Source organism: Cheilinus undulatus, linkage group 6, assembly GCF_018320785.1.
Source record: "Cheilinus undulatus linkage group 6, ASM1832078v1, whole genome shotgun sequence".
NCBI classification, from domain to species: Eukaryota; Metazoa; Chordata; class Actinopteri; order Labriformes; family Labridae; genus Cheilinus; species Cheilinus undulatus.
In genome coordinates this window covers 37,212,495-37,239,154 of record NC_054870.1, presented here as the reverse complement: position 1 = coordinate 37,239,154, position 26,660 = coordinate 37,212,495, and the positions used below count along the sequence as shown (strand labels likewise).

Here is a 26,660-nt window from a genome sequence, read left to right as displayed (position 1 = left end):
GCCAGGCTAGAGCAGTTTAACTGTGTCTGATTAGCCAATAGCCAGCCTAGAGGCAAATCAGCTGGCTGTCAGCTGATGAGGGCTTGTGTGAGATCAGCTGATCTCATTTATTGGGGAGCGCATGACTCCGTGGCCTTCCTGAACTAATGCTGCATGCTTGATTAAGTGAAAAGTTTGACAGTTTACTAAAAGCAGAAAGAGATTTTTTTCTATAAGGAAACAGTAGTTTTACATGTGCAAAACATGTTCGGCAAAGATGTCTGCACAGTTTTATATATCAGCTGACACAAACCAACTTTTCTTAGAGGGAGCTTTAAGGCACCAGAGTGTTCTGACAGCGTAGCACTTTTGGTTTGAGTAACTGCCATCTAAACATGACAGATTGTCAACCCCTCCAGGATACTTTGGGATTTCTTTTGGCATTCCTTATTGCTTAAAATGTAACTTTTTCCAGTAATTATTTCGGAACCAAAACTTTGGTCTATATACTATTGCCTTGTAAACACCACAAAATAAAGCAGGACTTATTCATAAGCAAATGTTTGAAGGCGAACATAATATTTTTGACTTAAGCATCTCAGTAAATGGAGTTTTTTAAATTTGTAAACTTTATATATCCCTGGGGCAAAATCACTCTGTGATCAGACATGCTAAACACGCATAAACCAAAAATACACACATGCACTAACATGACCTATAGACGTGTGTTATAAGAGGCATGTCAGAGTGACTCTGGGGGCCCTCTGATTTTGGGTTTAGTGCCTTGCTTCAGTGAACCTCGGCTGTACTTGGGAGGTGAATTGGCACCTCTCCAGCAACCAACTTTAATTTCCATATATTTTTTTTTTATTTTAATCTTCTTCATACTTTTTTGGAGAGTAATGGTAATGTGGAAACAAAGTTGAAAACAGAATCCTGATTTTGGTGAGTTTTCTACTGAGAATTGACTTCTCAACATATAAAACAGTTCAGAATAATCTCCAGGATTGTTTTACTGTCAGTATCTTAAATTATCTCAGTTCATGAGAAATAAGAACTTTTGAATTAATTTATTATGGGGTTTTTCATGCCTCTATTGAGATAGATGTAGTCAGAAATTTTGGAGAAAGAGAAGGAAGAAAGACGTGGGTAAGGAGCCAAAGGCCACCATGCCCTGAGAAAATAAGAAAGTTACTGTAGGAATGTCATGTGTTCTTCACAGCACAGATAAATCAGCTCTTTTTTCAGAACTCTTCTCCACTCTGACTACATTTCTTCCAACTATAAAATTCCTTGCTCAGGATCCTGTTTGGTGTTGTGTTGGAGGACAGGAATATTGACAACTTTTTTCCATTAGCAGATTTTTCAAGCTGGTTATTGTGATAAGAATCAGCTTCAAACATCCTGCACTGTTCATGTTTTATAGTCAGAACTTATGAATCAACATTGCTGAGATGTTTGGCTTCAAAACTCATTTTCCATTTTGTAAACTGAGCCAGAAAACCTGTTGATGTTGTAACTCCTCAGCTGCAGATAAAGACATGAATCCTGAATTTTTTTTTTTTTTTTTTTTTTAAACAGATGTATCATAACAGGGGTGCAAAGTGGATCATTACTTTGATCTTTGGTGTACTTGTACTTTTCGAGAAGTTTTGAAAATCAGTCACTATACTTTTAAGAGTAAATTTGTTAATTTCATTTAACCACATATTAGAGTCATGCATGGGTCCAGTTTTGCATACCTGCATCCATCTGCACCCCAAAGAGCTTAGAACTGAAACCCGACCCACTACCTGTGATTATCCACATTTAAAACCCGGATCCGCTAAATAGTAGAGCATGATCAAACCTGACCAAAGATTTAATACAATGTATAGGCTACATACAGCCGCTCACTTCTGTTTGGAGTGTTTTTTTAAATTTAGCTGCTGTGGAAATTTCAAGGAATGTCTTAATAACAACGATAGTGCTGAACTTGTGCACATTTACACACAGATAAGCAGTGATATAAACTTAGCACAAAAAGTATGGAAATTTGTGCTTGGTAGATTATTTCTCTGTTGTAACAATGCTTCTTGGCAATAAATCTTATGCTGTTGGAAAGCCTGTTTATTACCCTTTTAAATGGTGCCACATTTGTAAGGAACATGCATTTTGGGATGAGCAGCAGAGCTGAGTGTGTGGGTTGCACCCATAGAAAATTGGCCACATCTTCTCTGCCAATGCCAAACAGCTTATTCTGCCATTCACTTTTGTTTGGCGTTTGGTGGATTGGATGATTGGAGTTTAAAGGAGCAAGACATATTGGCAATTTAACAATTAATTCGTTTAACAAACAGGAGCCTCAGTAGCGTGTGGAAGAACCATACACAGCCACAACAGCCTGGCACCTCCTCCTCATGCTGGTCAGCAGTCTGGACCCTGCTACGGTGGTCATTAGATATCTGCTCTAAGAATCGGCATGCCACGTTTGACTGATCTGGATAGGGCCCGTGCGATAGGGCATCTTCAAGCTGGTGTTCTGCAAAACATCGTTGCGGGATTATTTGGAGTGAACCCTAGTACCATCTCTGACATTGAAGGGCAGTCATCACATTGCATGACCTTATAGTAAAGGTCAGGTAATAACTGTTAGCCCTCATGTAGCCCCCTGAGAATACAAGAGTATCTTTCAGACTCTATTTATCAACGCACCCCATAGTGAGCCCATGTTTCTTCCTATGTTTTATAGCTGTTTTTTATGTGTCTTGCTGCTACCAACCCACTGCCATTCAATCCACAATGGCGTAGAAGAGCAGGATCCAGCTCTGCCGTGCGTCCTCGGTGTTACTGCTTTCTGATGTTGTTACTCTTCTCTTTGAGGTCGGTGCCTGTGCAACGTCCAGCTGCTTCCTCCTCTGATGTGTTGCTCTTTCCGTTTACCTCATGATGGAAAGGGACACAGGGCTGCTATAAATCACAACCGCACTCAGCTGAAAGACACTTGCATGCAATCACTGGGGCTCTGTACCTCATCTTTGTTCTGTTTTAACCATATTTTCAAAAGCCAGCATGGCGACAGCCTGGCTACTGATCTTTCTGGTGGCAAGACAAATTCTCCGTATTGAATAACAAGATTTTTTTTTCTTTTTTTAAAAACATTTTTTAGAGTAACAGGAGGGATTATTATCAGCGGAGAATGTAGCTGGCACACTACACGGATTTTCAAGAATGTCAAGACTCTGCCCGACCTTTAGAAGAGAGTGGAACAAACTCACAAATCAGTTTGTGTCAGCACGACTAAAAACTTGTGTTCCTCCTGAACAATGAGAGCGATGAGAAGGGAATCTTGGGAGGGGTGCAAATAGCAAGAGTATGGGAATACTTCATGCTCTTGAACAGAAGGGAATACACTGAATGCAAGGTTGGAGGGTGTTATTTCTTATCAACTATGAGTTGCTTTAAAGGGGAATCACTGACACTCCTGTTTGTCCTGGAGTGTAAAGATACATTCACACTGAGCTGCAGATATAAAGTCTTTTGAATAAGTTTCAGTGCTAAGTTTGCCATAGGGGGTAATCTTAAGGTGCCTTAGGTTAAGGAAATCCAAACACTCGGGGGCTTGTGTATGACATGGGAATAAATTTGAAGTTGTGAAATTTTATGGGCTATTAACATTGCACTTCTTGCCCCCTGCTTTCCCAAAGATTGAATTATCCAATAATCAGAGGGAAACAGAGACGCTGTCCAACAGCAGGATGGCTCCAACTGCTCTTTGGAACGGCTCCGGCTTTCCATTGCAGCGGTTCAGTGAAAACAAGACTAAATGCTCTGAAGTGATAATTACAACAAGCCCTATCATGTCAGTATAAATCTGGGGCAAATAAAACATTGTTCTGAATTTGTGCCAGACACTTCTCAGTCCCTGTTTTGGACATGCACACTCATCAAACATGCATTTCTTCCTCTTGTATTGCTGCTTTCTGTAAAGAAAAAAAGGCCATTTAATGTTCCAGCACCTCAAACAGGACCTCTGATGCACACACGCCCACTCATACACACATTCTTTGAGCTGCCGCCATCCCCCGTCACTCCCCCAACTCCCACAAGGCATTTAGAATTAATCTCCCTAAAAAGCAAGGAGTTTTTAACTCTGACATCACATAAGCACACACGGCCGTAAATCTAACTTCAAATCTTAAAAAGGCCTTTTTTTGTTTAAAAAAACGGACCCTCCACCCTCTCTCCTCATTTTTTCCTTCCACATCTTCCACTCATCTGCTGGACAGCCTTATCTCCCCCTGTCATGTTCCTGCAGCCGCGCTCTTAGAAACAAGAAACTTTTAAGCTGTGTCGAATAAAAAACTTCAGAGAACAGAGTCACTTCTCCCCACACGCAACACATCATCACATTTGATGGCCTGTCACATAAAATCTGTGTTCCCGTGTAAACTATACTGACTTTGCTGCATGTTGTAAGCTGTGGAACTTTATGGGCCCCGAGATCGAGCCAGTGCGGGATGCCCTCCCACCCTACCCACATACACACATACTCAATATACACACACTGTAGTACACACGCAAACTCTTGTGGAACTTTGTGTTGGCAGCTTCTTAAAGGTTTAGTGACAAAGTAGCAGTTACCACAAGATATTCCCGTGAATGAACCTTTGGATGGCATACAGCACATGTGCTTTTATTTAGCACTCTCCAAACTTTCTTGAAGGGAGTGTGGATGACTCCGACTTTTCCGCACACAGAGCATCTTCAGAGGCATCACTTTGTTTGGCTGCACTGAAACATTTTACAGTTAGTTATGTACAGTAAGGCTGGGAAAGTATATTGATATAGCAAAATATTATTGCTTTGACTCCCACAGTTGATGTGGGAGTTGATGTTTTAGTGACTATAGTCTATACATCTTTAGCAGGGTCCATATTATAAGTTAATCATACAGATTTTGTGTGCAAGCTGAGGAGGAAGCACAGCAAACACAGCTATGTAAACGTGAAGCATTAAGTTATGGATGACAGAAAGAGAGGATCAACTTGTTGCTTTGTGGCAACAATACAAGTGTTATTACAGCGTGTTTCATGAAACAATCAAACTGGCTGGAGAGAAGCTGGATGGAAATTGCTACTGCAATAGGTGTAGCAGGTAGCTAACAGCTAACCACATTTTTTCTTTACTCCCAAGTGGCATTTGACCACACTAAATCTTTTTCCAGAAAGCTGAGACTCCTGCTGGGAAAATTTTATTGACTGAATTAGGCTAGAAATATCCCGTGACTACCTTTTTTCTACAAAGAGAAAGCGACTAAAGCCAGGCATGCTCTGTGCGATTTCAAGCCGACTCTCTAACAGTTGTGGTATTACGTCAGCTCATACTGTCACATACGAGGAATGATATCTGTTCTTACCATATAGGGTCTGATGGCTGTGCGCAACCTGAGTGCTCAAACTATACAGACTGTCAGACTGTAACAAAAACTCTATGGAGTTAACAAGTCAGATCAGTGGAGGTTGAAGTTGTATCTAGTCATATCCTCTCTCTCTCTCCATAATACACACACTAACAGCATCGCCATCTGTGTCAAGAGGAGGTCTGCTAGTAGGCATATTTCCTGATGATGTATTTCCTTTATCATGAGGGGGCTTCAGAAAGTCCCTGCTGTTGTCATGATGATTTAAGACATTGTCTGACAGTTTAAAAAGGAAAAAAATGCCCCAATGTTGAGGATTCTGCTCGGGGCTCCTCGCTCACCATGGGATCGTGTGGAGTCATACGAGCAATACATCAAACATGTCAGAAGCCCATCTGACCCGTCAGGTGTGTGGCTCTTTTACAGTATTAATTAGCAGTAATTTAAAGACAAATTAGATCACAGTCTTTGGATGTTCGCCTGACATCAGGAGGTCCAAGACATGTATCAAAACAGTCATTCTTTGCAATAAGCACAGGACAGCACTGGAAACAAGCGGCTGCAGAAAATTATTGAAATGAAGGCACAAGAAGCTTAAGTTTTAACGTGAGATGCTCTTTTGTCATTATGTGGCAAAACCAATATTGCAGTTAATCATTATATGATCGTATGGCCCCCAATAACACTTATCGCAATACAACGATTTTGCTGTGATCAATAAATTGCATGGCATTGCAGATCATGTCTAAGATACCCTGCGATTTCAACCCAAAATGCACAGTACCGTGCAACTTTGGTTAAAAAAGTTTTGGAACATGTCTGCCCTACACCAGCAAAACCCTGTTTAATTATTTTTAAAGTCACACAGGGAGCCAAAATATCTGCATAGCACAAGTGGCCCACTGTTGTCTGACAAATGGCAGGTAATATGAGCCAAACTCAAGGGCATCTTCTTTGCCTCTGGTTGGCAACGGTTGCTTCAAAAATTACTGATTCATGAACAGATCTCCAATCCTTTTGTTGATAGGCACTGATGTAGATTTTTTCCTGAATTTAGACATGAATTAAAGCAGACAACACTCCAAAAGGACTAACAAACCTATAAAGAACCCCTCAAAGTCTGTCTTATGTTACCTAGCCACAAAAACTGATGGAAACCCTTATAGTCAATGGGTATACAGGCTGTACCTTAGAATAATTGTTAACTGGTGATCTGGATATTTAGATGAGGTTTGAATTAAAATGTACTTACTTGACAAACACCTTGAAAACTGATGATATTCCTATTAAGCTGTTACCGTGCTAAATGGCAAATGTTTGCATGCTAACACATAAAAGTAGAGGGGTTAAAGTATTAAAAAACCTGCAAAAACTTAGCCTACAAGAATTACTGTGAGCATTTTTGACATGACATGCCTAAGGGTAGTTGACAGTTGATTCTTGTCGGCAAAATAACATTTCTGTGAAATCAGTCCTGGCATTGTTGCATTAGGAACGCGGGAATCTCAGACTTGTGTTGTCAAAATCCACTGCCAGAGGGCAGGGCATTTCCAGTCTCTGTGAATCACTTAATTCCTCCAGTAAGTAGGTGTGGATGTTATTTACTGGGATCTGTTCCCAGCTTCTCACTGATGCTTCCTCTAGACTTTGTTGATATTCAGGCAGAATTTTTGTCTTGATTTTATAGTTTTTAAAGTGAGGCAAAGTCAAGATTTTTAAGACTGATACCAACAAATGATAACATTCAAACATTACTGGTATAGCATTGATTATCATGAACTTTCTTGCCAACTTTGAAATAGAGGGGATGAGAGTAGTGAAACTGACGCATGTTTTTCTGGACATTTTAAGCAGTGGATGACATAATTTATAAATCAACCCATAAGAAATTAACTATAATATTTTCTGAAAAAGTACATGTCTGAGGCCTCGTCCGAAAGAATGAGATTGCGGGTGGCTGGGCTCATCAAAAGGAGGCAGTTGAGGTGGTTCGGGCACATCTGATAAGGATGCCTCCTGGTCACCTCCCTGTGGAGGTATTCCGGGCACATCCAGCTGGGAGGAGACCTCAGGGAAGACCCAGAATGGGCAGGAGGGATTACGTATCCTGTCCGGTCTGGGAACGCCTCGGGTTCCCAGCAGGAGTTGGAAAGTGTCGCTGGGGTAAAGGACAACTGGGCTGACTTGCTTTGCCTGTTACCCCCACGACCCGGCTCTGGAAAAGAGGATGAAGATGGATGGATGGATAGATCAGGCCTATTCCATATGAGTATGGAGCTTTTTTTCTGTGTGTTTGGGCTTTCGCACACATGAACTGTGTTAAGGTCACTGAAAATGCACTTCCTGGAAAACTCCATCCTGGGTGAAGATTTTTAGAAACTCTATTTACAGGACTTTTTTGACAGGGAAATGTCTGCATTGTAATGAATGGACTACAGAAGTCACAGTTGGTCTGTGAACCACTTTAAGGTCACAAACCTCACCACCACAAAAGACCTGAACTGAGTTGGCGGGACAACTTTCAAATTAATGAAACTGCTTTGCCCACACAATGGAGGACAGACTAAACTGTTAAAATGGCATGCTCTTTGCAGCATGTAACTTTGCACACTTCTGTTGCAAATGAGATGTTGAAAAGAAGATCTCTTTAATGCTACATAACAGAATTTGCAGGTGTTTGATACTGACATTAAAAGCTTTCTAAGCTCTCCTTTACTAGGATTTTGTGGACTAGAGCAACTGCTTGAGATCCTGCGTCTGCTAGTGACATCACACAATATGATTGGCTGTCATTGATAGGGTTCTGTTGGCCAGATAATATCTATGTTACATTTACAGTGTTTTCTTTTGTTTGTTTTTGCTGACAAACCAGCTAGCTTTATAGCTGCTTTCCAAGGCTAGCTAACAGAATACAATGACGTCTGTGTTAACCTGTAGGTAGTGTTTTAGTGCCTCATTTTTTTTGGTACAAATCAGCTAAAATAGCCTGAATTTCATGAATTCATCATTGAAGGCATGGTTTTCAGGCATTACTGCTATTGCCATGCCGATAGATGTAAACTGCTAAAGAAATCATCCAAACAAACACAGTCTGATTCCATACACAACAATCTTGAGATTCAACTTTAGAGGCTGGCTCTGCTGAATGTACCCCCAACAAAAAGTCTGTAAGGTACTAAAGCATTTTTAAAAGCCAGGTCATGAAGGCTTCAGGTTGCTGCAGGTGGGTCAGCATCCAAGAGCTTCTTTCTGCTGTATTCAAAGCATTAGCTTTCTCTGTGACACTTAGTGTTGGTTGTTGCTGCTCTTTCCCAGATGCCTTTCAAGCCACATCAGAGTGTAGATTTCTCAGATCAACGCTGCTTTTATCTCTCTGTCCTTTACTTAGAGAGGCAGTGAGAAGCAAGCCTCGTCTCTGCATTCCTCTCTGTATGTGATTTGCACCTGTTGTCTCTCAGGTTCACATTGAGATAAGCCCTGCTTTTGTCCCCAGTGTGTCTTGTTAATGTGAACACCGGAGATGGGCAAATTCTTGCCATATTCTTTTTCTTTCCTCGAAGGAGTGAGGACAGCTTACCTTCTATCTGCGCTGTGTTTTAAGGGCTCTTTTGCAGCAAAGCAACCCATTTTCTCACCAGTGGCTCCATTCAAGCTACTGTAGGAACTGGAGGCTATGGGACGAGCACAGCTGCTGTCAGAATACCTAAACTACATTGTTCATGCAAAATGTAAACAGGGACTCAGTTTGAATAAATATTCCTTTACTTCCTCAACATACAAGACTCAGTAAAACCAAGCCTAAACATTTTAACAGCAAAGGCCTTTATCAGGAAAAATTCAGTACTTATACTACAGAAAAAGGTTGTTGATTACCACATGTTGATAATGAACAAATCAAATCTTTCCTACATATATTTAAAAAGATACCACAATAATGATCCAAAAAAGTGAACTTACAGAACACAAATGCATATAACCACACCTGTTAATTATTGAATTCAGGCGTTACAATCAGATCTGTAGCTAAGTGTGTATGAAATAAAGCACCTAGCCATGCAGTTTCCATTCACAAACATTTGTGATACAAAATGAGTCGTTCTGAAGAGCTCAGTGACTTCAAAGGTAGTACTGTGATGGATGCCACCTTTGTAATAAGACTGTTCATGAAATGCCATCCCTGGATATTGCACAGCCAACTGTGAGTGATGCAGGGTCAACGACTGCAGAGGCGCATGATGCTCAAAAGTTGCCAATGCTCTGCTGATTTCATAGATGAAAGGTTCTGAACTTCCACTGGAATGAATGTTAGCACAAAAACTGTTCGGCAAGAATGAGTTTTCATGGCTGAGCAGCTGCATGCAAGCCTCACATCACCAATTCTACTACGAATTGTTGGATGGAGTGGTTTAAAGCACACTGACACTGGACTGTGGAGCATTGGAAACATGTCCTGTGGAGTTACAAATCACACTTCTCTGTTTGGCATTTAGGTGGGAGAGTTTGGGTTTGGGGATTGGGAAAATGTTTTCTGCCCAACTTCAGTATACCGACTGTGAAGTTTGGTGGAGGAGGGGTACATATGGGGCTGTTTTTCAGGGTTTGGGCTAGGCCCAACCAGTGAGGGGCAATCTTAATGCTTCAGCATACCAAGTTATTTTAGACAATGCTATGCTTCCAACTTTGTGGCAACAGTTTGGAGAAGGCCCTTTTCTATTCCAACATGACTGCCTCAATGCACAAATCAAGGAGTATAAAGACATGGTTAAATGAGATCAGTGTGGAAGAACTTGACTGGCCTGCGCAGAGCCCTGACCTCAACCCCACACCTTTGGAACTGGAATGGAGATTGAAAGCTGGGCCTTTTATCCAACATCAGTGCTGACCTGTTATAGTTGCAAAAGGATGCAATGTCATTACAGTCCCTGTTGGTGTGATGTTCAGGTGGCTGAATAACAGCCCAAAAGTAAAACTTCACATTCAGCTAAAAAAGAAAGTACTGTTTTTAATAACTTGTTTATCACTGGTAGTCAGAACTAGAATAAATAAAGTGTGAAAACATTTTCTTGCAATTTGAAAGACTTGCAAAGAAGCGATGAAACCACAAAACAAGCTGCAAAGGTCAGCCAGCTTCATCAGAAACATTATGGAGTACCGAAACCTGAATATTGATCAGTACAACTTCATGCTCTTCAGTCTGACTGTCTTTTCTTCACAGATGTCTCAAATTACGACATATTTAAAGCTCCCCCTCCTCTTTTTCTGTGCATGTGCATCGTGTGTGTGGTATTGAGGATAACTGTCTGTCATGCTTTTAAACTGATGCCCACTGGCTGTCTGCATATGATGGGCTGTGTCAGACCACCCAAGAGGACTGCTGGTGGGCCCACAGGGATGAGTATACAGTATGGGCATATTTGTAGTGTGTGTGGGGGTGTGGGTGTGAGAGTATGTGTGAGAAACAGAGAGAGATAGAAGTTCAAGGAAAAAGAGGCCAAACCAAAATTGAGAATGTGTTTGTTGGATTTACAGAAAAAGAGATTTTTTTACTGCTGTGTTGAGAAGAAAAATCTACTTTTTAGCTGTTAACCTGAAGGAGATGTCACATTTTGGAGGGTTAGTCTTAATGTTACAATATGTCGAATTTTCACTTTAATTACAAATTGACTAATCCTAGGCTGTAATATTTTTTTTAGAAGTAAGTATGAGGCAAGGCTGTAGGTGTGGTTTAGTTTTAACTCAAGCAGGTTAACAATGTCGACCTGTGAAGAGATTAGCATGGATATAGCTATAGCAACAGTTTATCACAAGGGGACAGTTTTTTTTAAGAAGAGCGAAGAACCACTCTGAAAAATTTCTTGGTGGAAAAGATGATTATGTTGTCTCCTGACTTGCTATGGCATAAGGTTGGAATTAACCAACTGGCTCCACTGATAGTTAGCATCTATAACAGCTGCCTATCAAGATCATGTTGTGTAGTTTACTAGGCATGGAAATGAAATCATTAGCCCTACTATGAAAATTTAAGTTTTTAAGAGTAGTTCCCAAAGCTCGCCTCTCCCTTCTTTCTCCAAACATAAGCAACATCTCTATAGCCAAAGAGCTCTAGTTTAGTTTCATCTTACTAAAGGACTCGTTTCCAGTATGCGTAATAGGTTGTTCTTAGTCCACTTCAGTCTGGCTTGAGGCCAGCAAAAAACATTGAATTGCATCATGCCACATTGCTCACATGCTGTCAGGACACTACAAAAGGAAACAAGCTAATTTTGTCACTTGTGCTTGCTCATGTCAGATGTGGTGAAGGCACTGTGTTATGGTGGCCCCAGTAGACATTTCCCAGACATGCTGCTTACCTTTGCTGCTTACTTGTTATTTTGAATTGATGATTTTATTAAATAGGAACTGCACTTCATAAGATATATTTGCCCGACAGTATCCATTTTTCTAATATCATGGATAAAATTCATGCAGTGAGGAAGAAAAGCTGTTAAAAGTGGCTCCCTGTGGTGTGCAAGTGGCGTAGTGGTTTAAGGCGCACCCCATGTATGCGATCTCTCTCATCCCAGTTTCCGTTTTTATCCACTGTCCTACGCTGTTAATAAAGGCATAGAAAGCCCCATAATAAATGTTTGAAATGGATCGTGCTGGGAGTAATCCCATAGTACTTAGTGAGTATCTGGTGGCCTGAACCGGAAGGAACACAGCTTTTCTCCCTCACTATGTGAAATATATCTGTGAGACAAAAATATGCTTTACTGATAAGTAAATAGACTTTATGGAGTGCAGTTTTTGTTGATCGTGAGACAAAACTTTAGCATCTGGGGCAATGTGCACAAGCTGGTTGTACGCCTGAATGTAACGTTACGTCTGATTTAGAGCTAGAAGTTATGACTGACTTTAAGTTATACCCCGTACACCAGTTAGACTTAAGCTCTGTTTCAGTTACCACTGGGTGCACCTTGTATGTCTACGATGCAGGCAGGGTTTTTAAAATTTTTTTAAGATTTATGTTGGGCTTTTTGTGCCTTTATTTGATAGAGGGGGACAGTGGATAGAGTTGGAAATGGGGACAAGAGAGTGGGGAGAGACGTGCGGGAAAGGGCCACAGGCCGGATTTGAACCCGGGATGACCCTGTACATGGGGCATGCCTTAAACCACTAGGTCACCTGCACCCTGATGCAGATGGCCTAGTGGTTTAAGGCGCAAGCTTTGAGGCTTACTAAGCTAGTCAGCTGACAGTTGAGCCGAGAACTTGGTTGTAGCTATCTATGTAGGCGATAAGACTTTATTGAGCTGGAGCTGGAGTACTCGGCCCCAGATGTTGGTGGAGTAGAGCAACGTAGCTTTACACATCACCTTTGTTTTGATTGAGCGCCCCCTTGAGAAAGAAAGCTATATGTTAACCATTCCCTCATTTATGCTTACATTTCATGTATTTTTTATATTGTATCAAGTGTTTGACATTCTAGCAAAAAACTTGGAAGACTGGAGTTGGCAACTTGTGAATTTTTTTTGGCATCAGGTATTTTAAAGAGAGGGAAAAAAGTTTTGTAATGCAGCATATTTCTGGCAGATGCTTTGTGTTGTTAAGCTTCATCAACCTACCAGTTATCATCTTATGTAACTTATTAATGATGGGATGAGAGATAGAGAGAGCATGTGTCTGGATCTGTGTGTTTTTGGGTTGATGGATGTCTGTTGAGAAGAGCGAGGCGTTAAGGTGGAAAGCACATGACTTATCAGTTGAGTTCTTTCTCTCTCTGTTTTATACACACACACCCACACACACACACACAAACTCCCCCCTTGAAGGAGCTGTCCTGTTTGTAGAAGATAAGATCTGTGTTTCCCCCCTGCACCCGGAGCTGCTGAATAAAAGCCCTCTTTATTTAATCGCCTACTTTCTGTGTGAACATGTGTGTTTATGCCCACGTGTGTGATGTGACGGTGTCAGCGATCACACGTTTTTTTACTGTCTGTGGAAAACAGTTCACACATCACAGATCACAGAGTACATACAGTCCAGACATGTTGCTTTGCTTTTGTCTGCCATATGTTCCCGCACACAGGAGGCATTAACTCGCTGCAGCTTCCTCTCAGTGTGGGATTTTTGTGTGTGCATTTATTGCAGACATAGATGAATGTGCAACAGGTAGACACACATGTGGCCCCGACCAGACGTGCTACAACACCAAAGGCGCCTACATCTGCCAGTGTCAAGCAGGCTACCAGAGGAGTGGAGATCACTGCATAGGTGAGCAGAACATTCCCTCTCCACATGATTAAGGCTCAAGCTAAACAGCCCGGTTCAATTAAGGACCTGGTTCCACATTTTTTGAATTACAATCAAATCAGCGTTCTTAAGAAATAAGTTACATGACAAGAAGAATTCTAGACTGGCTACACACTTGTATGTTAGCCAATGATGCATCATTATCACTAGTGATGCCAAAAATTTGAATTAAGATACATATTAATTTTCTAAACAGTGCATAGCATTAAAGAGTGGTATCATGTAGGACTCTGATTATTATGGAGTCTTTATAATGGTATCAGTTTTGATGATCATTAACAATCCCCATTCTTAGCAGTATACAGCCAACATATTTACAAGTGTGCTGTATATGTGTGTGTGTTTTCCTGCAGACAGAGACGAGTGTGCTCTGACCCACTACTGCATGCACAGATGTGTGAACACACAGGGCTCTTACTACTGCGAGTGCAACATAGGTCACAAGTTGGCCAGCAACAACCACAGCTGTGTGGGTAAGTCACTGAAGAGCCATTATGGAAGTGTTCAAACAGAAAAAAGAATAAATGACCTCCTAGATTATTTGCAAAAGGGGCCATGGTAGAGATGACACTCAAAACTGAAGATTAGAGGCACTCGGGTGTGATTAAACATCCTTTATTAAACAGGGATGTCTGCACGTTTCGACTCCAAGTCTTCATCAGGACATAATAGAGCTAGATAGCTGGATAGAGTACTCACCAAGAAAACATAAAAATAGACTCAGAAGAGAGATATCACCTGACTGCAAGATCAGTGAAGTGTAGAATTGGAAATTGTCTGTGTGCTTTGTTTTGAATGTGTTTTAAAGCTTGGGTCTGAATGTGTCTTGTCCTGGCTCTTTTTTAAAGATTGTATATTTTTAGCCCTATTGATAATTTATTTTGAACTATCTTTTTCTGTCTCTTTAAGACACTTTTTAGTGACCCTGTGTAGCATTCATCCTTCTCTCTACATTATGTAAGTTGTCATAACTAACATTATGTTAGTTTGTTCTGACAGTATAGAATTAAAGAAACATCTTGCTTTTATTTTTGTTTTCAGAGTTGAGGTGGCATTCTTTTGTGTCAGAATAGTTGGCCACTTCAACTGTTCTCAGGCTTACTTTAATTGATATAATTGCTATTATGGCAGTGCTGATCATAACCATTAGTTGCTCTGAATCTGTGTGTACAACAGGGTTGTCATAATACTGTTTCAATTCAGACAATATGAATACATGTTTTGCTCCCAAAGCATGGAAAATAGAAGTCCAAGGAATCCAATTTTGGGTCATTTCTTATTTTTAATTACCAAAAATTGCAGTCTAACACAAACCTATTGGCAGTATTCTAGTATTTGCACAATCTTTCTCTCACAGCAGCTTTTGGTTAAGTTTATGACTAAAGATCTGTAGTTTTTTGATGCCTCTGTACCTTTTTGATGCTTCTGTCCTTGTCCTGCTGGAGATGTTTCTTTTGTGGAGTTTGCATTCTCTCCCCCATGCATGCAGAGCTTTACTCTTGCTACTTTGGTTTTCTCCATAAGTCTGAAAATGTCCTGGTGAGGTTCATTGGTGGCCCTAAATGTCCCATTTGTGATTGCATAGGTTGTCCTTGCTGAATAGCTTAATTTGCTCCCACTGCTGGGACAGTGGCATTCCTCGGCTCATGAGGATAGTCCGATCTAGGCAGATTTACATGTGTCCCACGTTCCTCCCATTTCTTGATGATGGATTTAACTGAACTCCAGGGGTTGTTCAAAGCCTTGGAATATTTTTTGTATCCATCCCCTGACTTCCTCTTTTCAAAACCTATTCTCTGAGTTGCTTGGAATATTCTTTTGTCTTCATGGTGTAATGGTAGCCAGGTATTAACTGGTGACCTTTTAGACTCAGGTGTCTTAATAGTACAATTTACATCCACTGCACTTAAGTGGTCCACCTTTCACTGACCTACTACCACAAATGGCTGGACCTCTGTTGAATTAGCTCAGTCACTTTGGGGGTAGGGGGGGTATTTATGCAGTAACTTATTTGACATTACATAGTTTTGCTCAGTTGACATTACTTTGTAGAAATCATGTTTCACTTTATCCTTTGTTGTTTTGCACTTTTATGTCAGAAAACAGATTGTATTGACCATGATTGATTCATAAGATCAATTAAAGGGTGAAATAACCTTTTAAAACAGTGTTCATAGGCACTGTAAGTATTCAGGGTGCTTCACACCCAATGACAGCTGGGATCTGCTCCATCCTCTGTAGTGAGTTGTAGCAGAATAAGAGCTAGATAATGAATGGTTGGATGGATGATAAATCATAATAACATAATGAAAGTAGACAAAGGAGCACGGACAAGCACAATTAATCAAAATGTAAGAATGAAACCAAGCAGTTGAGTAATTGTGTTTACATTTTAGTGGATGTCAGCTCAGGTTAAGCTCATCAGAGTCACATGCTAACACTCCCTGTGCTTCACTCCTTCCTTCCTTTTCTCAGGATGGAGAATTTTGAGGTTAGCCACGGCTTTAACAAAATAAATGGTGTTTTTATCACCTGGAAGCTTGGAGCTAGCATGACATTGTGCAACTATGTAACCTGAACCAACACTGCAAAGTCCAGCTGAGGCTAAAGGAAGTTATTAAAACCATTGTGCATGATGGAGAGCAGTTTATTTCCAAAATATATTGAAATCCATCAACACTATTAACTTGCTCCCTGCGTTTTTGCTACATGCGTTCATTTGTGCCATAAGTGTGGAAAGACAAACCTGCAAACTGGAGCTAAATGAGCCAGTGAGAAAGTATTTATAGTTACTGTGTTAGCTGACTGTCCTGTCTGTTATAACAACATTGTGCTCACCATTTTAATTTCTGCTATTTAAGAGCTCAGCAAAGAAATCACGCGATCAGGTGTTTAAGCATGTTAAGATGATTGAACAGGTTGGGAAACAAATCCTAGCACTATTTTCTTACTCAAAAACAGCTGAAATCCTCAGTGCATGAGGAGAACACACTCTTTAAACATACAGTGCTTAACAAATTTATTAGACCCCCTGTCATATTTGTCTCAAAGACCATCCAGCGTCATGAAAGGCTTTAATGTGGACTCTTCATTTTCAGTGAGCTCTCCATGTTTTACCTTTCTTTTTTTTTTTTTTTTTTTTTTTTTTTTTACCAGGAATGAGGGATTTCAAACTGAATTCACCCAAATTTGAGCTGGCTCACTGGGCTTCTCTGAGAAGTCAGAAATTAATCAAGCATAACATTCAACCACTAAAACTCATTTTTCTGTTCAGGAATGCAAGTAAATAACTATAGTTTGACATATTAATCAAGAAATATTAATGTGCTTTCTATTTTTTCAGTTTTTTTGTAAATCAGTTAATTTGAAATTCATGGATAACAATAATAATTATATTTTAGCATTAAAAATATCATTTGGGTTAAAGAGCTTATACATATTGGTGTATTAACCATTGCAGAAACATAAAAAATGATTTTGGTAATTACTAATGCTGTTAATTTAGGGCAGCTGTGGCATAAACCATACTTTGGTTAGGGTTAGGGTGGTCTAATAAATTTGTTAAGCACTGTACACTCACCGATCACTTCATTAGGTATACCTGTTTGACTGCACATTTACTCAAATAGCTTATCAGACAATCACCTGGCAGCAACAAATGCCTTTTGACAATTAGACATGGTCAAGTTGATCTGCTGAAGTTTAAACCGAGCATAAGAATGGAGAAGACAGGTGATTTAAAGGACTTTGAACAAGCTGTGGTTGTTGGATAGGTTGGTCTGAGTATTTAACAAATGCTGATCCAGCAGGATTTTCATGTACAACCAGAGGTCACAAAATGAATCCTCCATTTTTTTTAAAGGATGTCAGAAAATTTCGAAGGCTCTCCTTCATTTTGCCTGAAATAATGAGGGGGACTCAGAGGAGGGGGACGGACAGACAAATAGACCTTTTTGTATCTTGCTCACATGGCCAATCAAGGAGGTATTTAAATATTAAAAAGTCCATTCCTCTCATGGCCTATGGGCTCTATCACTAGTTTTAACACTGTAGATTACTCAATGCCTATTACTATCTGGGTGCTGACAGCACACTGAGAGGCTGGGCTGCCTCCCTTCCCGTGTCCATCACATAGGGCTAAAGCTGCTGTTTTGTTACAGCACATTGTCCCGCTTCAAACTTCATGCTGTTTTAAGTGGTGAACAAGTTTCACAACTGTAAAAAGAGACATTATGCAGCTATTTCTGGGAAATAATGTGATATTCAGTTTACATAATTTCAAAAAGACTGATAGCCTCATGCAGAATAAAAAATTATGAGAGCAGGTGTTGGGTGTGTTGTACTAATGAGATTACTTTCTCAAACTTTGCAGGGATCAGCTATCTGAGTTAATAAATGATGCTTTGCCTAAGTAAAGTCTGTTATATAACTTTTCCTTTATTATTATTAACATAGGAGTTAAATAGGTCAGAGGCTGTCAGCTCCACATATTTGCAGACAGCCTCCCTAGCAAAAACTGGTTGAAAAGACATTGTGAAGACGCCGATGGCAAATAACATCTAGATTTGGTTGAAAAGTGTAAAGTCAAAGGCCATTGAAAAAATGAAAACATTCCTCCAAAGACCAAATTTGGTTCTGAATAGTCATTAACTTTAGGTCGTAGAAAAGACGTCTCTTTTAAGATGTCACTACTTTGACTTAATTAGGTTAAAAAGTTAAAGATAAAAAGTCTTCATTCTTAGGTGTTGGAAAAGACGTCTCCAAAAAACTTTCCCTCTACACAGCAGTCCAGCACTTCTCTTACTTTGCAGTGAATACCAGCTAGCATTGATCAGCTGAGGCTAAGTAACGTGGGGGTTTTTATCCTTTATTTAAATGCAAAAAAAAAGTAGAGATACAGTCATTAATATATGCATAGAGTACTCAGGGACACAGCTAGGCCCACCCCCCAAATAGTAATGTGTCTTACAGCAACCATGGAGTAAAGAGACAGATGCAGAGGGAGGATACACTCTAACTTCTCTCTATTCTCTATCCCTCCCACAGCCAGGAAGTGACCAACTTTGTGTGTGTGTGTAGTATCAAGGTTGGTGATGCCTAATCATTTGAATGTGAAAGATTGTCTTTTGTTCCAGATGTGAACGAGTGTGATGTGCAGAGTCCTTGTCAGCACCACTGCTACAACCTGATTGGCTCCTTCCTCTGCCAGTGTGATCAGGGCTATGAGCTTGCGCCGGATTCCGTCTCTTGCCAAGGTAGACACGCACACACAACTACGGCACACTTAAGGCTCATTTATGCTCCGTATGTGTAAGAAAATAGATCAATGTCTTCTCGCCCCATAAACCCATGCATGTCTGTGAGGTTGGGGTGGATGTTGAAAAATGAATACACTAGAGATTGCACTCTAACCATGAATCTCCACTTCTTTGCCACTGTGCTATCTGATCTCTGCCTGGATGTTCTGTTGTCATTGTCTGTAACTGTGCCCAACATCATATATATTTGGCACAGAATATTTGGTTTTATTTCCTTAGAAATTTCTGCAATTTTCCAAAGTATTCTTCTTCGTTGTGTTTTACTGCTCTGACATGAACTGCTAGCTAAGCTGCTCAATTCTGCCCCCATGATGCATGGTCCTATTGCAACATTTAGGCAATATCCATAGTGCAGATGGCTTGCTTCATTTTTAAATCTAACGTAGAACATAAATGAGCCTTTACACCCAAACTCACAGTGTTAGATAACAGCATGTTTGCATTACTTGCCCTCATGTTTCTGTGTATCTTCTGTCCAGACATTGATGAGTGCAGCTTTTCCAGCTACATGTGTCAGTATCAGTGCATTAACAGCCCTGGAAGTTACTCCTGTGAGTGTCCAGATGGATATCAGCTCCAGGGAAACCGGTTGTGTCAAGGTACTGCAGAACTCCCTTTTTTCCTCTCTATTTTCCTTCTAGCAATCCTCCTTTTATCCATTTTAATTTATCTGTTTTTTCCTGTTTTCTTACAAAATAAAGTTCCTCCTCTCTACCAAACTTAGCCACAACTCTTTGAAGATATCTAAATCATTCCTGCTATCACCATCTATTATACCTCTTAAGCAGGAATGAAAGCCACTCTCGGCCTGGTTACTATCATGGAAAAATGCAGAGGTTAAGCAACATAAACACTGCAACTTTGTGTTGCCACCTCTGTGAATTTATATGCATGATGTTGGTTTCTTGAAGTGGATTTATTTGAAGCTCCGGCGCTTGCTCAAAGAGGGAGCTGTTATTTTTTCCTCTCCCCCCTCAGTCAGGTGCAGGTTTTACAGGGGGAACCATGAAGGGACCTTTTGGTGATGAATCCAGGTTGCTGTGCCAGAAATAGCCCTGTGGTTTGGGGCACGTTTGATGGGGTTATTTTCATCGTACAGCAGGAAAAGAGCAGCAGTTAGGCCTGTATGGGGTTGAACTGGGGGCTTCCCTCGACAACAAATCTGCAGGCTTCCCTCCTCTGTTTCTCTGCATCTCCACAGCTGTTAGAAATAAAGTTACAACACTAAAGAACTGCTCCCAAATGGTACTGGTCCTGAACTTTGACCGTGTTTTCACAGCTCTGTTTCATGAAGCGTGTGGAGTTTTTGTGTGTTTTGGAAGTGGGGGACACTAGCATTGTTATCCAGCTATTTTTGACTGTTCAGTGCTTTTTCTCTCTCTCTCTCTGTATGTCTGCCAATCATCAGACGTAAATGAGTGTGAGACGGGGATCCATAACTGCCAAGATGATGAAATGTGCTGGAACTATTACGGAGGCTTCCGCTGTTATCCAAGAAACCCCTGTGAGGCGCCTTACGTCAAAACCTCTGAAAAGTCAGTAAACATCTTTAAGTGCTTTATCTCACTGAAATCAAAGCAGCCATTTTCATAAAGACTGTTATAATTGTATGTTTGCAGTCGCTGTATCTGCCGCTCTCAGGCTGAATGCACGGGTCTCCCTCCATCGATTGTCTACAAATACATGAGCATCCAGGCAGAGCGGGCGGTGCCAGCAGACATCTTCCAGATTCAGGCTACCAACATCTACTCCAACACACACAACACCTTCAGGATCAAAGCTGGCAATGAGGGAGGAGAGTTTTTCCTGCGTGTAAGTGAAAGTTTTGTTTTTGTGTTGAATGAAATGTAGGGGAAGCTGTAAAGGGGAAAAAATTATCTACAGTGCCTTAAAAGTATTCACCCCTTGGATGTTTTACTGGATGCTTTAGGTCATTGTATTGCTGGAAAAGAAATCTTTTCCCAAGCCATAGTTGCCTTCCAGACTGAATAAGATTGTCTTCCAGGATTTTCCTATATTTTGCCACATTCATTTTGCCTTCTACCTTTAGAGAAACATCCCCACAGCATGATGCTTGACAGTGGGGATGGTGTGTTTGTGGTGATGTGCAGTGTTTGGTGTCCACCACACGTAACATCTTGTCTGATTGCTGAAAGTTAGTTGATTTTTGTCTCATCAGACCAGAGAACCACTTCCACTTGACCATGGAGTCTCCCTCATGCCTTTTGATGAGCTCAAGTAGAGACTTAATGCGTTTTCATCAACAGTGGCTTTCTCTATGCCACTCTCCCATAAAGCTTTGACTGGCAAGAACCCGGACAACAGCTGTTGTATGCAGAGTCTCTCCCATCCCAGCTGCTGAAGCTTGTGACTCCTTCATAGGTAGTCATAGATGTCTTGGTGGCCTCTCTCTCTAGTCTCTTCTTGCATGGTCACTCAGCTTGTGAGGACGGTCTAATCTAGGCAGATTTACACGTCATATTCCTTCCATTTCTTGATGATGGGTTTAACTGAACTCCAGTTAATGTTCGGTGCCTTGGAAATGTTTTTGTATCTATCCCCTTGACCTATAAGTAACCTTTTCTCTGAGTTGCTGGGGTCTTTAATACTAGAATCACTTAAGACACATTCACTGCACTTAGGTGATCCCCATTTCACTAATTGTGAGACTACTAGCATGAATTGACTGGATCTCTGTTGAATTAGGTCATTCACTTTTAAAGGGGTGAATATTTATGCAGTCACGTATTTTACCTAAGATGATTTTATTTTATTAACACCACTTGTGAGAAATTTGTTTTTGACTTTCACATCAATTTTTTTTTACTTTAGTTTGACAAAAAAGGAAAATTATAGTGACCATGATTGATTTCTAAAATCAGTAAAGTGGTAAATATACTTTTACAGGCACTCTATCTGCTGCATTTGTATTGACAGTATTAAAATGATGCATTTAGCAGATTTCATTATAAATTATCTTTTTCACATATTTCAGGAAGAGGCGAAAACAAAACTGCTATTGACTCAGAGGTTTTCATGCTATGAGCTACAGCTAACTTCTCTATTGTAACATGCTGCAGACAAATGACAATACATAAATGATGATGTTTCATAGGCAAAATACACAATTTTCCTACATCTTTTGACGTTCCAATTATTGAGGGGAAAATAGGTGATAAAAGCTCTTCTTGTGGTTCCGTGTGTTATGCTCAAAACAGCATCTGGTGACATTGCTTTGCCTCTTGGATGATTTAAAACAGCTGAAGTAAACCTCATCAGTGGTAAACTGCAGTGAAAAAAAAATAACATATTGTATAATCTCTTCTCTTGCAGCGTTCCAGCAATGTGAGCGCCATGCTGGTGCTAACCAAGCCTCTGACAGGCCCCAGGGAGTATGTGGTGGATCTGGAGATGATCACTCAACATCTGACCATGAACTACCGTTCCAACTCGCTGCTGCGGCTCACCATCATAGTCGGGCCGTACGCCTTCTGAGCACCACAATTACCAGCAAGCCAAATAACTCTTGTTCAGCAAACACAGCAGTGTACCACAGCAGATGCCAGCAAGACATACTGTCCATTTTCATACAACATATAACATAGGCTGACAAAGCCAGACTCATACAGCAGCACAGCAGTTTAAAAAGGCTTCCTCATAGCAGACAAGTATGTGTCCACTGGGCGTCTTTTTCACTGAAGCATTGAAATAAATGGTTTTGGGGGGTGTTTGCAGTAGTAGAGAGGAGCAAATGACTCAGTTTAAAACTAAAGCCTCAATTTGACCTAAAAAAAAGCAAACTAGATCATCAGCAATTCGGAGACTTTTAAAGCAATATACAAAAAACAGATTAAAAGGGCTTTTGCTTTTTACTTTATCTGTTTCAAAGATATGCAGAAGTAGTGTGTTAGACTTTAGGCAAGAAGATGTAAGAGATTATTTTGTAAGACAACACAAATTTACAGTCCACACAATTTTTGAACTACTAATGCTACTTTAGAAAACAGACACGCTGCAGAGTGTCTGGTAAGAACTTCACCAAAAACTGTTTTCTGTTGTAGTAATCTTATATAGTTAATATACATTTTATGGACAAAAGTATTCTGCCTGACCATTACACCAACAGGGACCCCATTTATGAGGTCAGGCACTGATTTTAGACAAGAAGGCCTGGCTTGATCTGTGCAGGCCAGTAAAATGTTTTCCAAACTGAAGTCATCGAACCATGTCTTTATAGTCCAGTGCATTGGGGCTTAGTCATACTGGAAAAGATAAGGGCCTTCCCCAAATAGTTGCCACAACCTTGGAAGCATAGCATTGTCCTTCACTAGAGATAAGGGGCCTAGACCAAACCCTGAAAAACAGCCCCATACACTTCTCCCTCCTCCACCAAACTTCACAATAGGCAAAATGCAGTGAGGCAGATAAAGTTCTCCCAGCATCCACCTAAGCCAGACTGGCACATCTGACTGCCAGACAGAGGAGCATAATCCGTCACTCCACAGAGCACGCTTGCACTGTTCCACAGTGTCGTTGTGCTCTACACCACTCCACCCAACACTTGGAACTGGATTTGGTGATGTGAGGCAGCTGCTCAGCCATGGAAACCCATTCATGAAGCTCCTGCTGCTTATATGCCAGTGAAAGTTAGGAACTCTTCAGCTATAGAATCAGTAGAGCATTTGCGACTTTAGCACACCATGCACCTCAGCAGTCATTGATTGTACATGGTCTTCTGCTTCATGGCTGTTATTCCTAAATGCTTCCACTTTTTAATATCATTTACAGATGACTGTGAAATATCCAACAAAGATGAAATTTCATGAACTGTCATATTACAAAGGTGGCATCCATAACTGTCCTATGCTTGAGGTCACTGAGCTCTTCAGAACAACCCATTTTGTCTCACAGGTGTTTGCAAAGAGAGACTGCATGGTTCGGTGCTTTGATTTTTTTGTTGCTATGGCAACAGGTCTGATTGAAACATCTAAATTTCCCAATTAACAGGTGTGGCTAAATACTTTTGTCCATATAGTGCATGTACTTTTGACAAGTACCTTATGTAGAGGTACTGATAATTCACCGTGAATTGTCTGACAAAGTCATAAGATTGTTGAGGTTCATATTTTCATTTGGAGTGTTTTTTTTAGTGGTGGCAGCAGAGCAGTGGCACTCAGAAAAAGAGGCCTAGTGGACACATTGCACCTGTGATGTATCTTCAAAGCAAATGTACCTTCATTTATCACTTCCTTCTTATCAGAACTGCTTATAATAACCTGTGTGTGCATCAGTGGAGCACTCTGTTGTAGGGAAGGGAGAATTTCTATATAAATGTATATGATAAATAGGTAAAATGAGCAGCTTTTCACCTTGTAAATCCCAGCTTTTGTTGATAAATGTAGAGTATAGAATTGCTGCGCCACACTGTCTGTGCAAGTTTCTGTATAGTTTTACTCATGAGTAATAATTTCCAGAGAAGTCCAGAACAGTTCAGAGGTGTAAAGGGAGGGAACGTGCCTGTTAGTCAAGAGAGTACTAAACTTTGTGTGACAACAGGCCTGATGCTCGTCGACTTCACTCTCAGGAGTTAAGTCATGTACATACCGAGGTATAAAAGAAATCTCTGAGTGAATGTGTGGATGTTTGTGTGAGTGTGTGTGCCTGGCTTTGTTTATGCCTGCAAGAAAGTGAAAGTGCAAAGGGAAAGAGTGAGAAGGAGTTTGTTCATGATTGAGCTGTTAATGCGTTTCTGTGATGCCATCCTTCAATCGCAAAAGCATAAACAGAGTTTTTTTAAACCCAAGAACATGGAAATGACGGCGTTTGCAACACACCTTTGCCAGTGGAGCGCTCGTTGGTGCCACTGTGATTCTCCAGAGGAACAGCTCGGCTTTCTAATGTCGGTCCCAGTCTAGAAGTCACACTGGCACCAGGCTGGCTTGCGTGATAAACATAATTACAACTTCTTGCCCTGTAGCCGGTTCATGTGTGACACAGGGGATTATTAAAGTGTTAATACAATGCCACCACACTTTTTGGCAGAATGAAAAATCTCTCACTACCTGCTTTGCCTTTCATGACTCCACGTGTCTGCTCTGACGTATTTCTGAAACACTTTAAACTGTAGACACACAGCACTGAACGCCACATAAAAACCAACATGTTGTCACCTTTTTTACATGTCAAATGTATCCATTCCTGTAGGTCTTTATGTGGTTATAACAGTGAGCATGCCATAGTGCCTTAGAGGTATAAACACAAAAATGTACACTAATCTTTACAAGACTGCCTTAATGTTTTTTCTCTTCTATTTAAAATATATTTTGTCATACATATCTTTATTAATTGATTGTACTCTAAAGAGCAAAAATAATGTTGTTGAATAAAATTTTATGGATAAACGGGACTGTGTTGATGTGTTTCTATTGAATACATAAAAATAAAGTTTAGAAAAAAAACTAGAGATATGACCTGGTGGTTAAAAGCAGGGATATACTTACCAGAAAGGGAAAGTGGTGGTGTGTCCAGAAATGGCCTTGACCTTTTCCATCCAAAATCAAATCAGTCCATCCCTGAGTTGTAGTGGATGTTTGCGCAAAGTTTGTAGAAAATCCCCTATCACAGTCTGGAGATACGGAGTTCATTCTCAAGGGATAAGCATAAGGTAGACTTACCTTGAGCTTAGACCTATAAACTCCAGCATCTAGAGTTCATCTCTGAGCTAAAGTGAGCATTTGTAAAAAGTCTAAAGATGCCCTGACCCCCAAAGCATTCTTGAGAGATCACATTTACAAGCAAAGGATGAAGATGAAGTCCTTTGACCTGGGCCTTTCACCTTCAGAATTTAACCTCTGTTCAAATTTTAAATAAACTTTTACCCTATTGCCACTGGCTAAAAAGGTCATCTTAATATCTCTGCATTAAGATTGCCTCTGATGATGACGTTTTTCCAGTGAGGAAGATGCTGTCCCAAAATATGTTGCTTTCTCAGTGCAGCAATCAGCATAGCGTTCTCCACGTCCACATCCTCTTTGACTACAATCCAAATGGATAAAATGTGGTGGACAGTGAAGGGCAGTCATGGCAGCCCTATTAGACTGGAAATTGACTGTGCAGTCTGTTCTGGATTGTCTGGGCAGAAAGCTACCGACCATAAAGTCCTGCAAACCTTGACTGCAAATCTGTGGAAAACAGCCTACCGTTCCTAAGTGCTGACAGGGTGAGGAAACAGTCTTCCAGGGGTGTTGTCTTCTTGGGATGCCCACTTTGCATCCTGTCTCATTACCCGTTATATGGAGCTTCAGTTTGGAGATGGTACTAGGTCACTCTAAATAAAGCCAGGACATGGTTTCCAGAAAACCAGCTTTAAGTTGCTTTATCACACTGATCCTATCCATATCAGTCAAACGTGGCGTGCCAATTCTTGGAGCAGACACCTCCGGCCACATGCTTACATGGGCTGACCATCAACTTGTGTAAAGTTTTAATCCAATCCCTTTAAAGTGTCCGGACATAAAACTTTCACAAGCAAGTGATGATGATGAAGTTTAATAATCTTGATCTATGACTGCAAATTTCATCAGTACATCCTTGATTAAGAGCGGATGGCTGTGCAATGTTTGAAGAAGTCCCTAAAAGCTTCCTTGAGGCCTAAGAAACTTGACCTTTGAT

At 40.6% G+C, this 26,660-nt stretch overlaps 1 protein-coding gene across 3 annotated transcripts in view; it reads left to right on the top strand.

The window, feature by feature from the left end:
* Positions 1 to 25,395, top strand: part of efemp1 (EGF containing fibulin extracellular matrix protein 1) — a 39,800-nt gene extending 14,405 nt beyond the window's left edge. For 2 of the 3 annotated variants that reach the window (XM_041789175.1, XM_041789174.1), the window contains exons 5-11: positions 13,510 to 13,632; positions 14,025 to 14,144; positions 18,807 to 18,926; positions 19,469 to 19,588; positions 20,398 to 20,524; positions 20,609 to 20,801; positions 22,323 to 25,395. In XM_041789175.1, the coding sequence (XP_041645109.1) occupies positions 13,510 to 13,632; positions 14,025 to 14,144; positions 18,807 to 18,926; positions 19,469 to 19,588; positions 20,398 to 20,524; positions 20,609 to 20,801; positions 22,323 to 22,484 (965 nt within the window). In that variant the 3' untranslated portion in view covers positions 22,485 to 25,395. The remainder of the gene's footprint in view (positions 1 to 13,509; positions 13,633 to 14,024; positions 14,145 to 18,806; positions 18,927 to 19,468; positions 19,589 to 20,397; positions 20,525 to 20,608; positions 20,802 to 22,322) is intronic. The other variant, XM_041789176.1, reaches the window with a different exon arrangement.
* The last annotated feature ends 1,265 nt before the right edge of the window (positions 25,396 to 26,660 follow it).